The following is a 14175-nucleotide window of genomic DNA, read 5'->3' as shown; positions in this document are numbered from 1 at the left end:
AGAGATACGAAAATCTCTCAAAGCACAAGGCAGCCCTGCCTTTGGTGCGGGCTCTAAGCCCCACATTTCTGCTGCCCAAGTTGGCAACTCTCTTTGGGGGTTGACTGTTGGGGAACACGAGCCAAAGGGAAGTAGGGACCAGCCTCGGTATATCAACACGTGTCCTGCGAAAGTGACTGTCATCCCGCAGAGGGAGACAGCCGGAGAGAAGGGCGGTGGTAGGACCCTCAGTCAACGGCTCATAGTAATCCCCCCATCACAGATTTTATGGTGATCTGGCCATTACGTCAACATCCCTATCTTCTTTTGTTTTGTTTTGATTTTTTTTCTCTTTCGTTCCGAGTACAAAAAGAAGTCATATACAAAAGGTTTGTTCTCATTTTTATCTCTTTAATTTTTATAAATTTTCGCTTAAAATATAATAAATAATTTAATTTTTTAAAATTTAAAATAATAATAATATTAAAAAATAATATTTTAATAATATTTAATTTAATTTTTATCTAAAATCATTTAATCTCATTTTACTAAACTAAATCGCCCATATTAACAACAAAGACAAATTCGACGTTTGTCTAGTCGAAGAAATGTGTATATGATTACACAATCTAATCTATAAATATTATTTGTTGTTTCGGGTTATTAATTAGCAATCAAAATCGCTTGGGAAATAATGGGTTGCACAATCTGAATAATTAAAGCCGCCCCATTAAAATCTCCATCTCCTCAAAAGTGAAGCTAATATATTCTCTATCGCATGGAAAGGACCTTCAAAAGAAGCTTCAAACGTGCAAGAAAGGTATATGATGCATTTTTTTCCAACACAAAACTTTTAATGCAACCTCAAAAACTACCATAAAACTCCTCCACTTCTGTACTGATAAGCAGCACGCAAGCCTGTGAAAAAGAAAACACGATGGATAGATAGAAACATTGGCGTACATGTTTAAAACGATAGAAACGGACTGTTGAGTGGACATGCATTCTTCAAGGGCGGCTCCAAGACGTAACTTGGTGGTGCACCCTGCGTGTTATCACAATCTCTAACAACTTTTCTTAATTTCTTAATTGCTAGCTAGCTTACCCCATTTTTTATTTGTGCAACACATGTCACTCTTAGCTAGATTATTTTTCCAATCTGATTATATCTAACCTGCCATTTTCTACTCGCCTATATATAGCAATTAAGTTTGTTTATTTTTACAGATGAGATGAGATGAGTTGAAATTAAAATTAAACGTTGAATAAAATATTATTAGAATTAATATTTTTTTAATATTATTTTTATTTTGAGATTTGAAAAAGTTGAATTGTTTATTTTATTTTGTTTGAAAATTTAAAAAAATTATAATAATTAAATAAGATAAGATGAAATAAATTGAATGGAGCTGTAAAAACAAACGACATGTTTGCCTGCTCAAGTTATTTCCGCGGGTACTTACCCCTAACCTATAGTGTTACGTCCAATCCAGAAAAGATGTATAAATGTGAGACATTTTCCCTCACGATTACATCGTGTATATATATATATATATACACACACACTTAAGGAACTATATTCTGCACATTAATATGCGAGTAGCTTAAGAAATGGGTATCAACACTTCTCAAAAAAAAAAAAAAAAAAAAAAAAAAGAAATGGGTGTCAACGATGTGTGGGGGAAGAATGAGAAAATATGGTACCGTGAAGCAGAAGCTACTCTTTTTCTAACCAAATTACGGAAGCCGCTGCCGGTTTTCTAAACGACACCCGTAGTACATGCTCGCATGTACCCGGTTCCCACCAGCTGTACTTACCGCGACTTTACCGGATATTGCCCGTCCACTCACCTCCTCTCTCGGACCTTTCCCCGCTTTCATGGCCCTCTCTGAAACTTTCCCCCGGGGAGACCGAGAGCCCCGGTTCCAACGTTACATGTAGAACGGAGGAACATATGACTTGGTTACATAGTTAACATATAAAAAACAAAAACAAATCAAAAGTTAATATTGTATTAGATGGGGTTATATACAATTTAAATTTCACCATCCTACCGTTTGGTTGATCTTCAAGTGGGTGACAGCCAACTTCAACGTTTGTACTATATATATGGAGATGTCCCTTGCCTACCAACGTCATAGCCTAAACGAGTTTTTCTTTTGGGGGCCGGGGACATTTTCCTAGTATTCATTCAGTTCGTAGAGCAGCTTGTAACTATGCCAGAAGCTCCTAAGAACATACCGGAGTTTGATTGTTGCGGGGGTAGCGTTAAAATCTATGATAAGAATAGGAAGGCATTACAATTCATTGAAGAAGTTACGAGTAATGCCGATGAAGTTCAGAAGCAGGTTCTTTCTGAGATACTTTCTCGCAGCGCCAACGTTGAGTACTTGCAGCGTTATGGCCTAGACGGGCGTACAGACCGAGAGACTTTCAAGAAAGTCGTGCCGGTTGTCACATATGAGGATTTAAAGCCAGATATTGACCGTATAGCCAATGGCGATACTTCTCCAATTCTTTGTTCCAAACCCATATCTGAGTTCTTGACTAGGTAAATCTATTCTTGGTGTATTCCTTTTATAGCTTTGTAATTTTTGTTTGCAGTTTTCACTACTGCTTATTTACTTGTACTGCTATCTATGCAGTTTTACTCTTCTTTGATCCAGGGGAAATATGAGTCGTGAGCACAAAAAGAAAAGCCTATTTCTTAAAACCAACTTGTTTTTTACGTTTAATGATGTTGGTTTGTGCGTGTAGCTCTGGAACATCTGATGGGGAGAGAAAGTTGATGCCGACAATTGAAGAGGAGCTGCAGAGAAGGTCGTTGCTTTACAGTCTTCTGATGCCTGTGATGAATCAATTTGTTCCAGGTTTGGATAAAGGCAAAGGAATGTACTTTTTGTTCATAAAATCAGAAGCCAAGACCCCAGGAGGACTTGTTGCACGTCCAGTCTTAACCAGTTACTACAAAAGCTCACATTTTACGGATCGGCCACATGATCCTTACACTAACTATACTAGCCCAAACGAGACCATTCTTTGCCCAGAACCTTATCAAAGCATGTACTCTCAGTTGCTTTGTGGGCTCTACCAAAATACCAAAGTTATTCGTGTTGGGGCCGTATTTGCTTCCGGCTTCATTCGTGCCATCAAGTTCCTTGAAAAGCATTGGCATCTTTTGTGCAATGATATCAGAACTGGTACCATAGACCCCATAGTTACGGACCCAACAGTGAGAGAGGCAGTCATGAAATTTCTTGAACCAAACCCCAAGCTAGCTGATTTTGTAGAAGCCGAATGTGGGAAAGATTCATGGAGGGGAATCATAATTAGGTTGTGGCCTAACACCAAGTATATCGATGTTATTGTGACTGGAACAATGTCTCAGTACATTCCTACTTTGGATTATTATAGCAATGGTCTCCCTCTTGTTTGCACCATGTATGCTTCTTCCGAGTGTTACTTTGGCCTTAATTTGAATCCTCTGAGTGAGCCTAGTGAAGTCTCGTACACCCTCATTCCCACCATGTGCTATTATGAGTTCTTGCCAGTTAACAGGAAGAATGGATTCACGGGCTCCTTTTCTAAACCTGTCTCCCTTGAAGAGAAGGAAAACCAAGACTTGGTTGATCTGGTTGATGTTCAGCTAGGGCAAGAATATGAGCTTGTTGTAACCACTTATGCAGGTAGCATTCAATACACTTCACAATTTGAAAAAAACCAAATGATGCTTAGATTTGTTTTTTTGTATCTTGTAACAACTGACAAACTTAAATTTTCTTCTTGCAGGTCTTTACCGTTATCGTGTTGGGGACATACTTCGAGTGGCCGGATTCAAAAACAAGGCTCCTCAATTCAACTTCGTATGCAGAAAGAATGTTGTTCTCAGCATTGACTCGGACAAAACCGACGAAGTTGAACTCCAAAATGCAGTGAAGAATGCTGCTAACCATCTTATGTCATTTGATGCAACACTGAATGAATATACAAGCTACGCTGACACTTCAACCATCCCGGGGCACTATGTCTTGTACTGGGAGATTAGCCTCAGCGGGGAAACCTCAATTCCTCCTTCAATTTTTGAGGATTGTTGCCTCACTGTTGAAGAATCACTCAACAGTGTGTACCGGCAAGGAAGGGTTCAAGATAAGTCCATTGGCCCTTTAGAGATAAAGATAGTGGAGAGTGGCACATTTGACAAACTTATGGACTATGCTCTCAGCCAGGGTGCTTCGATAAACCAGTACAAAGCACCCCGCTGCGTGAAATATGCTCCCATTATCAAGCTCTTGAACTCGAGGGTGGTTGCAAATTATTTCAGTCCAAAATGCCCGAAATGGGTTCCGGGTCATAAGCAGTGGTGCACTTAAGAACTGAAGAAACAAGTTTGGGGACCCATGTCATCATCATGCATCTAGCAATTCAGAATTGGTGGACCTAGATCAACTTCAATAAGAAATGCATGTCTTCATGTGACTATTAAGAGAGTAGCTTAATTTAACCATTTTTAGTTTCTTGGTTACGTTGTCTTTATTCTCTGCAAAAAAAGAAAAAAAAAAAAAAAAGGTTCTAAGCTCTCTTGTCTTGTTTCTATCTGACTCGTCTCAACTTTGCTATCTGGCTCGTCTCAACTTTGACTATCTACATATATAGTCCAGACATGAGACAGCTGATTATAAGTTTCATAGTGCTGTCAATGCTGGACTGTCTGAAATTGGAGACATCTTGATCTGCAAATCCGATTAATCTCTTCAAATCTCATATTAGTCCTGATGGTTAACTAATCTCCTAATCATATGACTAGTTGGGTCAATGTGAAAACCAGTTCTCACAATTTTTGGCAATTCCTGCCCCGGCATGTTTACTATTGATCACTGGATGGCACCGAGCATGCGCACTGGTACATACGAAGAGGTGACCACACAATATACACTTGCAAAATTCGAGAAACCAGATCCAGCAGAGGGCACACCGTATTTCCCAACTATTTCATTATCGGGCACTGAAAATATGGATCTAACTCTACTCAATAATTCATACGTTGACCATGTGATCTTGTTCGGCCAAACTTATGTGATTCACGTAATCATCCCTCTAAAAAGTTAAGAAATATCCCGTCAAAACAAAAGACTTGAAAGAATTTTCTACAAATTCATGTCATGTGGAGCCATACAGCACTACAATATTTGGGTTTATGAGACAAATCATTTTGTCTAAAAAATCCAATTTTCGTCTCAAAATATTTTTAGAGATGCAAAAATTTTGTCTCTATTTTGTCTTAAAAAACTTGTCTCGAAAGGTCCTTAGAGACGAACCAATTTTGTCTCAAAAAACCGTTCGAATGAAATCCTTTCAGTTCGAACCGACACGAAGCGTTCAAACTGTAAAAAATTTCAATTCAAACTAATAACCATATTAGATCCTGTTCAAACGGACGGAGTATTCGAACAGATTTTATGCATTCTAACTAATAAATTTTTCAAATGACTTGTGTTTGAACATAAATTCTATCCATTCGAACATAAATTTTATTTTCAAAAATTTTCTCTGTTCGAACGAGGTTTTGCATATTAATTTTGTTCGAACAAATATTTAATTGTTCGAACGGCCGTACAGACTGTATTTCTCGGTTGTAGTTCGAATGTATTAGTTTTTATTTGAATGAGTCTTTTTTTGTTCGAATGGATTTATAAATGGTAATTTACCGTTCGAAGGGTATTAATCATACATAACAAAATTTAATTAAAAATATCATATTAGTATTATACAAATTGTAATTCAAATATCACAATTATTCAAATATTTTGGAACATCATAATATAAAGACAATTAAACACAAAATAAATTTTAAGATTGTGGTGGTGACATAGAGTTTTGGGACATCATTGATTGCCACTGTTAAAACATTTTTTGGTTATTCAACTCCAGCCTCTTCTGTACGTTCTCTTGATCTAATCTCGCCTCTAAATCCGCTACTTGATCTAATCGGGTCAGCAACTCTTTTTCCTTGGACCTCAATCATTCTATCTCAAGTGTTGCTTCCTCCCATTTCTTAGTCTTGTCATCACTTGGTCTGCCTCAAGAAGAGGATGATGATGTTGAGGACGGCTTCATGCAACATCCTAAACCCCTTAAATATCCAGAACGTGATCCAAGATCAGCTTGAGAAAGGATTTGAGCATCGTTGATAGATGACTCATCAGACGGATCCGCAACAGTTTCCTTAAAAGATATCATATTATCCTACAAAAAAAAGAAAAAACAAAACATTAAAGTTAGTATAAGTAATAAAAATATTATTAGATAATGAAATTAAAGAAAGTTAAGCTTACATAATTTGCCTCTACTTGGGGATTGATCCAAATACCATCATGAGTTTTATGTGCTTTAACGTACAATTGAGTCAGATCATAGTCAACAGAACTTTCTTCTTCCTGCAAAAGGATAATCTATATTAGAACTTAAATAAAAAAAGTGTATTATATGTTAATATTTAACGGAGACTAGAATAACTTACTATTTTGTTAGACAAATGATGAAAAGATCGAGAACCCGCATGGTGGTGTATCGTTAAATTTGATCTATTTGCTTTGTTCATAGTACTCCATTGCTAAAAAAAAATTATCATGTCTATATGTTTAATACATTTATCATATACTATTAAAAAAAGATAATAACGAAATTATTTCATAAGCAAGATCTTCAAACATATCATAAACCTTCTCCCATTCGTTTGGTGGCATTACTTGGAATGGATTTTGGTGCGCCTCTGTTGTAGTAATGAACTTCTGATAATGTGCATGACATCGGCCTTTGTACCTCCAGAATGCATATGACATCATTTCGTCAATCGTTAGTCAATCATCTTGTCGGCCAAAATTAAAGTCAAACTCGCTCTTTCAAAAATTATAAACAATTAGTATAAATATAAAGTAATTTTAAATTAACAAGTTATACTAAGTTTCTTGGGATGTATCTTATTATCAGGCAACAGTTTTTTATGTGGTTAAGAGGATGTAGTCATCGGTGCATATGTGCGAGTAAGCGTACCAACATAAAAAGCAAGCAAAGCTATCAAATCTCTAGAGCCACTGATATGATCATCAAGAATATCAACTTCAATTTTACTCACTTTTCTTACTTTCACTATACAGACACCTCTCGTAGTGCCTCGATCTCGACGCTGGCTTACAACAGCTATATATACAGTAATTAAAGCATATATTTTAATTAAATTATTTTATTATTTATATATATTACTTAAATCGAGCATTAAATGTGGTATTTAATTTCATAAAATAACTTGTTCTGGTTCTGTGATGTTGACCCACTATTGATGTAAGGCCCAATATTTGTGAGGCCCTGACCATGCGCGAAGGCCCAGCCCTTTCCTTGGAGGAGTGCGAAACGGCACCGTTTTGGGGGTAAGTTTCCCTTCTTCCTCAACCTCTTCTCTCCCCCCCCGCCCCCCCCCCCCCCCCCCCCCCCCCCCCCCCCGATTCTTTCTCCCTCTTTTCTCTCTTTCGGTTTCTGGTTTTCCTCGCGTCTCTCTCTCACGTTACTCACTTCCTCCCGTTTTCATCTCTTTCTTTTTCGTTGGGTCTGTTCGTGAGTCCGAAGGTAGTGCCCTAAAATTTCTCCATTTTTCTTTTCCCTCACATCTGGTTTTCCTCTCCAATCTGACGCCCTCTCTCTCTCTTACTCTGTTTTTTTTTCTCTGTGTTTCTGCATGGGTTGCAGGTAGTGCAAATCCGTTTAGTGGTTTTTCTTTTTCTTCTTTCACTGTGTTCCTCTTAGTCACTCACTCACGCTCTGTTCTCTCTTGCTTTCTCCCGTCTGTGAGTTGTTTTGCAATAATATGGTTTGGGATTATGGGTTTTAATTATTTAGATAGAAGTTGTGTCAATTGTCTTTTAACACTTAGTGTATATTTATTTTCTATCAATATGTGACGAGATTTTTAGAGGTCGAATTCAAGGCATAGATAATACACTGCAGGAGTCAGGTAAGCGAGGTTCCTATGCTAGGTTTTATACAAATTAATAATACTGAGGTTGACTTCATGAAAACTTGCATATTTTGTGATGTAATGAGAACTTGGGAAAACAAAGATCAACCTCGGTCGCTTATTTGCATTATTCATGAAATCTGTGTGAAAAAGTTCTGACATGCATTGTGTAGACATGAGTTAAATTCTGTCATGTGGTTTCTGAAATCTGAAAAAAGTAGCAATGTTCTGGCTTTTGTTTTCAGTGTGTGTAAATTATCTGATTCTGTTTTGGTACACTGTATTATTTTGATATAACATCTGAAAACCTTTGGCATGGTGTACTGGTTTTTATATCTGACTCTGTCTCTGCTTTGCTCTGCTCTGCTCTGTTATGCTCTGCTCTGTTTGGGTTGGTATCAACTTCTCTGTCTCTGAGTGCACCCACTTTGGGAAACAAAGTGGTTTTATTGTTGTCTTTCCTGTGTGCACACTTGTGGCTCCGAGAAGAATAAAGGAAAGATTTCACCTCTGTCTCTACTTGGTTTGGCCACCAAGGTTAGCACAACCCTACCACGGGGGTGAAACATAGTCTATGCTCTGTGTGATGCTCTGTTTTGATGTGATGATGATACTCAGCTTATGTTATGCCAAAGTACTACAAGTTTTACTTGTCTTAAAACCATCGATCTGTTATTTTTGAAAACATGTCTTGTTCTACATGATAACTTTGTAAAATATTTTGTTTTGCATAATGTACTTTGTAAGTGCTCATGTTTGCACGCTAGCATATGTCCTCTACTTACTGAGTTGTTGATAACTTACTCCCTCTCTTTATAATATTTTCAGATGATGTGGAGAGTTCAACTGAGGATCTGGATTAGATTGGTGAGCATGATTAAGCTAAGAAGAGGATGTTAAAAGAAGGAATTCTGATGTCCTTTAGATTTCATGTCTCTTAGATTTAATTTTATCCTGGGTTTAGTAAGACTTATGAAATTATCAGTTTGGTTTGTTACGACTACCGGGAGATTGTGGACTCCTTAGTTTATTTTTTGTTTTGTTGCAGTAATGACTTTGTGGAGTTTTCGAGGTGTTTATTTAGAAGACCTGAGATTGAGTTTTGCTAATAATGTTTCTTTGGAGATTTATTTTAGTCGTGTTGGGAAACATGTTTATAAGTGACAGACAGTAATTCTCCAAGCCACCCGGATTTGGGACATTACAATTGATGGTACGGGAAATCAATAATGAATGGGGATGGCGCAGGTGTTGCTTTGCATTTGGGAGGCATATCTGTTTGAAATTGTAATAAATTATTATTGGAACAAACGTTACGGATATTTATAAGAATAATACTTACATAAATATCTATCTGAAATTCATTCACTATCAGTTTTGCTAGACCAGTCACCCTCATCCTCACTAGACATTTCAGTTGATTCATCTTCTTCTGAATTTCACCCTTAATTACTTCGGGCTTAACATATTCTCTACGCAATGGGACCATGTCATATTGGTTTAGATAAACAAACAGATTGATGTCTGATTCGTTTTCTTGATATGCTTCTTCATTTGCTGGACTTCTTCATGTGGTTCCTCTGCCTCTGGAATGTAATCATATACATTTTTTGGTATAAACTTCTCCACTACTCGCCATGGGTTCCCATACTCCGGATCATCTAAATAAAAAACTTGATTCACTTAGCAAGCGAGAACAAAATGATTGTCCCCATACCATGTGCGAAATATATTAACACTCAAAATTTTCATCGTTACGCACTCCCAACCTAGGATCTGAGACATCCTACCAATTACATTTAAATAACTAGACCATATATCCCCCACGTACTTTAACGCTATGATATCTTCCACAATTTCGTAGAAATCAATGTTATCATCTCCATGGCTTCTTTCGACTGCGACTCCACAATTTTGAGTTTTCCTATATCGTTTTCTGTTAGTTCTTTGAAATCTATGTCTACGCACCGAACATCTTGAGTATTGTATGGCCCGCCTGGACTGACCACGTGCCAGAGCATACAGTTTTGGTAAAATTTCTTCTGATTTTTCACCATATTTCGATACAACCTACATCAATAAATATTATTATAGTTATATCAATGTTGGATAGAAAAAAGTGGAGTTTAGTGGTATGAAATTCGTATTATAAGATATTTTTACATTAATACCGTATGTTCAAACCATGAGACGAATTCCTCTTCGTGCATCTTTTTTACGTTCGTTACGCCATTCGTGTGAAGTAGTTGTATATGTTCGTTGTGCATGTTTATGTGAACTATTAATTTGTATCAAGTTATACTATATTATTATATATGAACTTAAAAATACTATTGATTTAGAGGATCATCACTAACCTCAAGTAGTAGTCAATCTTTGTACAGTTATTCAAAACATACCATCGAGCTCTTTTAAACTCTCGCCCATAACCCCTTTGTGTGCCTAAGGGATGTACAATCTGGAAAAACATAGAAAATACCGATGAGACTCCCATTTGTCCACCTTCATAATTTAGATCCGGTCTCGTAAATCTAGTATCAACCCAACGAAAATACATTGAACAAAATGTATACCACTCATTATCAATGTATGACTTTGCAATCGAAACTTCCAGACGAACTTTATTCCCCACAGATCGCTTAAGTTTTCCCAAACTTAGATTTTACAAATAATAGTATAAGTATATTAAATAAAAGTATAATAATAATATTAGTATTATTTTTTTTACTTTTTACTTTGTAATATTAGTATTATTATATATTAGTATTAGTAATATAATTAGAAATATCTTAGTATAATAACTGTTCGAACCAATATCCTATCGGTTCGAACAACATTTATGCATATAATAACCGTTCGAACCTCTTTTTTACCGCTCGAATGGGACTTCACGGACATCATATACCCAGTTCAAATAGATTGCCCTTTACGTTCAGAGTCGATAGTATCCGAAACCTCTAGCAGCCACCAACTCTGCCATGAACTCGGCCGTAGCAAGCTAATATTTGAACTTCTAAGAGGTATGAGTCCTTTATTCAATTCTATTGTTTATTTTTTTCCCCGAATGGGTTGTGTTTGAGGGGGTCGGATTTTGAATCAATCCGACCCCATTTTGGTGTTTTCTGGCCAACTAACACCAAAGTAATCGGTAGAAATGATGGAGCTTCACTCCCTAATCATTTCTACCGATTAAAATGAAGGATTCTCCAAAATCCTAGGTTTTTTCATTTGGGGCTAAGTCGACTCAGCCATGCCTGTTTGGCTTATTCCTATTCGAATGGACTCTATTCCGTTCGAACGCTCAGTTGGAAATAGATATATTTCTATTCGAACAAATTAAATGTGTTCGAATGAACACAAATTGCCTATTCGAATGAACATAAGATTCCGTTCGAATAGAGATTTTCCTAATTCGAACTATGAAGTCACATTACAGATGGTTAGTTGAACAAAATATGTTTTATTAGAACGGGTTATTTCAATTCAGTTCAATATAGTGTAATTCTTCAATAATATAATTACACAATTATTTTAATTATATTCTTACTTTCCTTGTGGTTATAGGATCAATAGTATACTAATGGCAACCAGCGAAAGAAAACGTGGGAGAGATCAGACTGACCAAAGTAGTGGAGCAGCTCATGTTCAAGAGGCGAGGCCTATACTTGTTGAGCGGGAAATCATCCTGGATGACTTCTGCAATCTTGCATGGGAGGGATGGAGCATACACTCCATCATCACTGACCGAGGATGGACATTGATCTATCAGCAGAGAGGGACTTCATATCCGGAGATGGTCGGTGAGTTTTACCACGCCATGGGAGAGTATGATGCTGATGCTTTGTGCTACACCTTTGCGTTCTGGAGAGTGAGTATTACTTTCTCTCTCTGCATTATTGCTGATTTCCTTGATATTCAGCGCTTGGCCGGCGGGTATCCTGCAGTGGCTACGGTGGCTACGGTGGCTACTCCGGGAGCAACGGTTGCACCATCTGATGCAGACACACTGGCTGCATCCTAATCGCTAGCGTCAAATGTAGAGACCGATGAGCTGGATGCTAGTTTGGATGATAGTGAGGACGATGATCTACCTGATGATGGTCTCACAGACGATCAGGTTAGTTAGCTAGTGCAAGACCCTTTGGCTCCTCCATTTGATGGCAGAAAGGTGATCTGACATGCCGACTGTATATCATTTTTTAGAATGTTTAATTTGATTGTTGGGTATAACATCAACCGAAAGAGCCTTTCTGTTGTAGTGACTAACTTTGACTATTTCTCAATTATGTTATTCATCATATGTTGAGAGCTGTTGTTAGGTCACATCATGCAGAATAAGAAAATCTAGACAGCTTATGAAATGTTGTCATCAAATCCACATGGATATGCCAAATGACACAAGGTATGGAAGCATCAACTACAGTTTTTGCATCAATGCATTCAGAAGAGGTGATTCTCGGAGTTTAGAAACATTGCCCCATTAAAATATTAATGATGAGGCGAATAATTTTTTTTTCTTTACTTATCTGTAAAATCCAAAAGTGAGTTTTTTTAGCAGCCTTATTTTTTTCTCTCTCATAAATTGTCCAAGCTAGCAATTAAAGCATAGGCATCAATGTTCATCATATCATTCAAAAGAACAGTACACCAACTTTAGTTAGCATGAGAACAACTTTTATTGATGAATGAAAAGGCCCACACACATACGTAGAATTGCATTCTAGAATGTGGTCCAGCTGCTCCATTAATAATTGCTCCTGAATTGAACGAACGATTTGTTAAGGTCTGTTAGATTCTCAGAAAGTTAAAATATTAATTATAACTACAAAATATGGTATTTAAAAAAGAATTAATGTGAAAAATAAAATCTTGGAGAAAGAATCAAATGATTACATAACTTCTATAGAACCTTCATCTCCTGCACTGACAATAATTCTTCACTTAATTGTTGTTCTAGAGATGTGAGAGACTATCACCCCATTAGTCTTGTGAATGAGATGTAAAAGATTCTATCCCAAGTTTTAGCTAATAGACTAAGCATAGTGGTGGAAAAACTAATCTCGAGGCCACAAAATGCTTTTGTCAAAGGTAGACATATTCTTAACTCGGTACTTATAGCGAATGAAGTCTTGGATGGCCAATTGAGGTCTAGAGAACCCGGGCTACTTTGTAAGTTAGACATGGAGAAAGCATATGATCATGTTAACTGGAAGTTCCTTCTCTACTTACTTGGAAGATGTGGTTTTGGAGGGAAATGGCAGAAATGGATAGAATTTTGTATCTATTCTACGTGTTTCTCTATCTTGGTAAATGGATCACCGATGAGTTTCTTCAACTCCTCTCGTAGACTGATACAGAGAGATCCGCTTTGCTGTTGTGTCAAGTTTGATCATTAACCTTGCAAAGTCAGAAATAGTGCTAGTGGGGGCTACCCCAGATATAGAGATTTTAGCTACTACCTTGGGATGCAAGATATCTTTGCTTCCTATGAAGTATCTTGGCTTACCGTTAGGGGCCTCTTTTAAATCTGAAAAGATTTGGAATGATGTAGTCGAAAGGGTGGAGCGTAGATTGGCTGCTTGGAAGAGGCTACACCTGTCGAAAGGTGGTAGATTGACTTTGATTAAAAGCACTCTTTCTAACATACCCACCTATTTTTTGTCTTTGTTCCCGCTCCCCACAAAGGTGGCTAACTGCATTGAGAAGCTACAAAGGAATTTCTTATGGAGTGGATTGGGGGAAGAGTTCAAATTTCACCTGGTTAATTAGTCAACAGTTTGTAGCCCAATCTCGGAGGGAGGGTTGGGGATCCGTCACTTGATGAAATTTAATCAAGCTCTTTTGGGTAAGTGGTTGTGTAGGTTCCAAAATGAAAGGGAGGCCTTATGGAAGTCTGTTATAGATTCTCAGTTTGGGAAAGCTTGGGGAGGATGGTGCTCGAATGAGGTACGAGGCACTTATGGTGTGGGTTTGTGGAAAAACATAAGGCACCTTTGGGGGACCTTTCGAGGACATGAACATTTTGTAGTAGGCGATGGTTCGTGTGCCTGTTTTTGGTTTGATATATGGTGTGGTAACCATTGTCTTCGAGATACATTCCCTGCCATCTTTGCGATTGCTAGAGCAAAGGAGGCATCGATTGCTGACCTTCTAGTCTTTTCAAACAGCACCCCTAAATGGAATATTG

The 14175-nt window shown here is 37.4% G+C and overlaps 1 protein-coding gene across 1 annotated transcript; it reads left to right on the top strand.

The window, feature by feature from the left end:
• Positions 1-2036: 2036 nt before the first annotated feature.
• On the top strand, positions 2037-4541 carry LOC121249942 (indole-3-acetic acid-amido synthetase GH3.6-like). Its single transcript, XM_041148812.1, has 3 exons — positions 2037-2531; positions 2738-3666; positions 3770-4541. The coding sequence occupies exons 1-3, from the start codon at positions 2197-2199 to the stop codon at positions 4348-4350; spliced, it is 1845 nt and encodes a 614-aa protein (XP_041004746.1). The 5' UTR covers positions 2037-2196; the 3' UTR covers positions 4351-4541.
• The last annotated feature ends 9634 nt before the right edge of the window (positions 4542-14175 follow it).

The sequence above is a fragment of the Juglans microcarpa x Juglans regia genome, chromosome 2D (assembly GCF_004785595.1).
Source record: "Juglans microcarpa x Juglans regia isolate MS1-56 chromosome 2D, Jm3101_v1.0, whole genome shotgun sequence".
In the NCBI taxonomy this organism is placed as follows: domain Eukaryota; kingdom Viridiplantae; phylum Streptophyta; class Magnoliopsida; order Fagales; family Juglandaceae; genus Juglans; species Juglans microcarpa x Juglans regia.
This window is presented reverse-complemented; position numbering and strand designations above follow the sequence as displayed.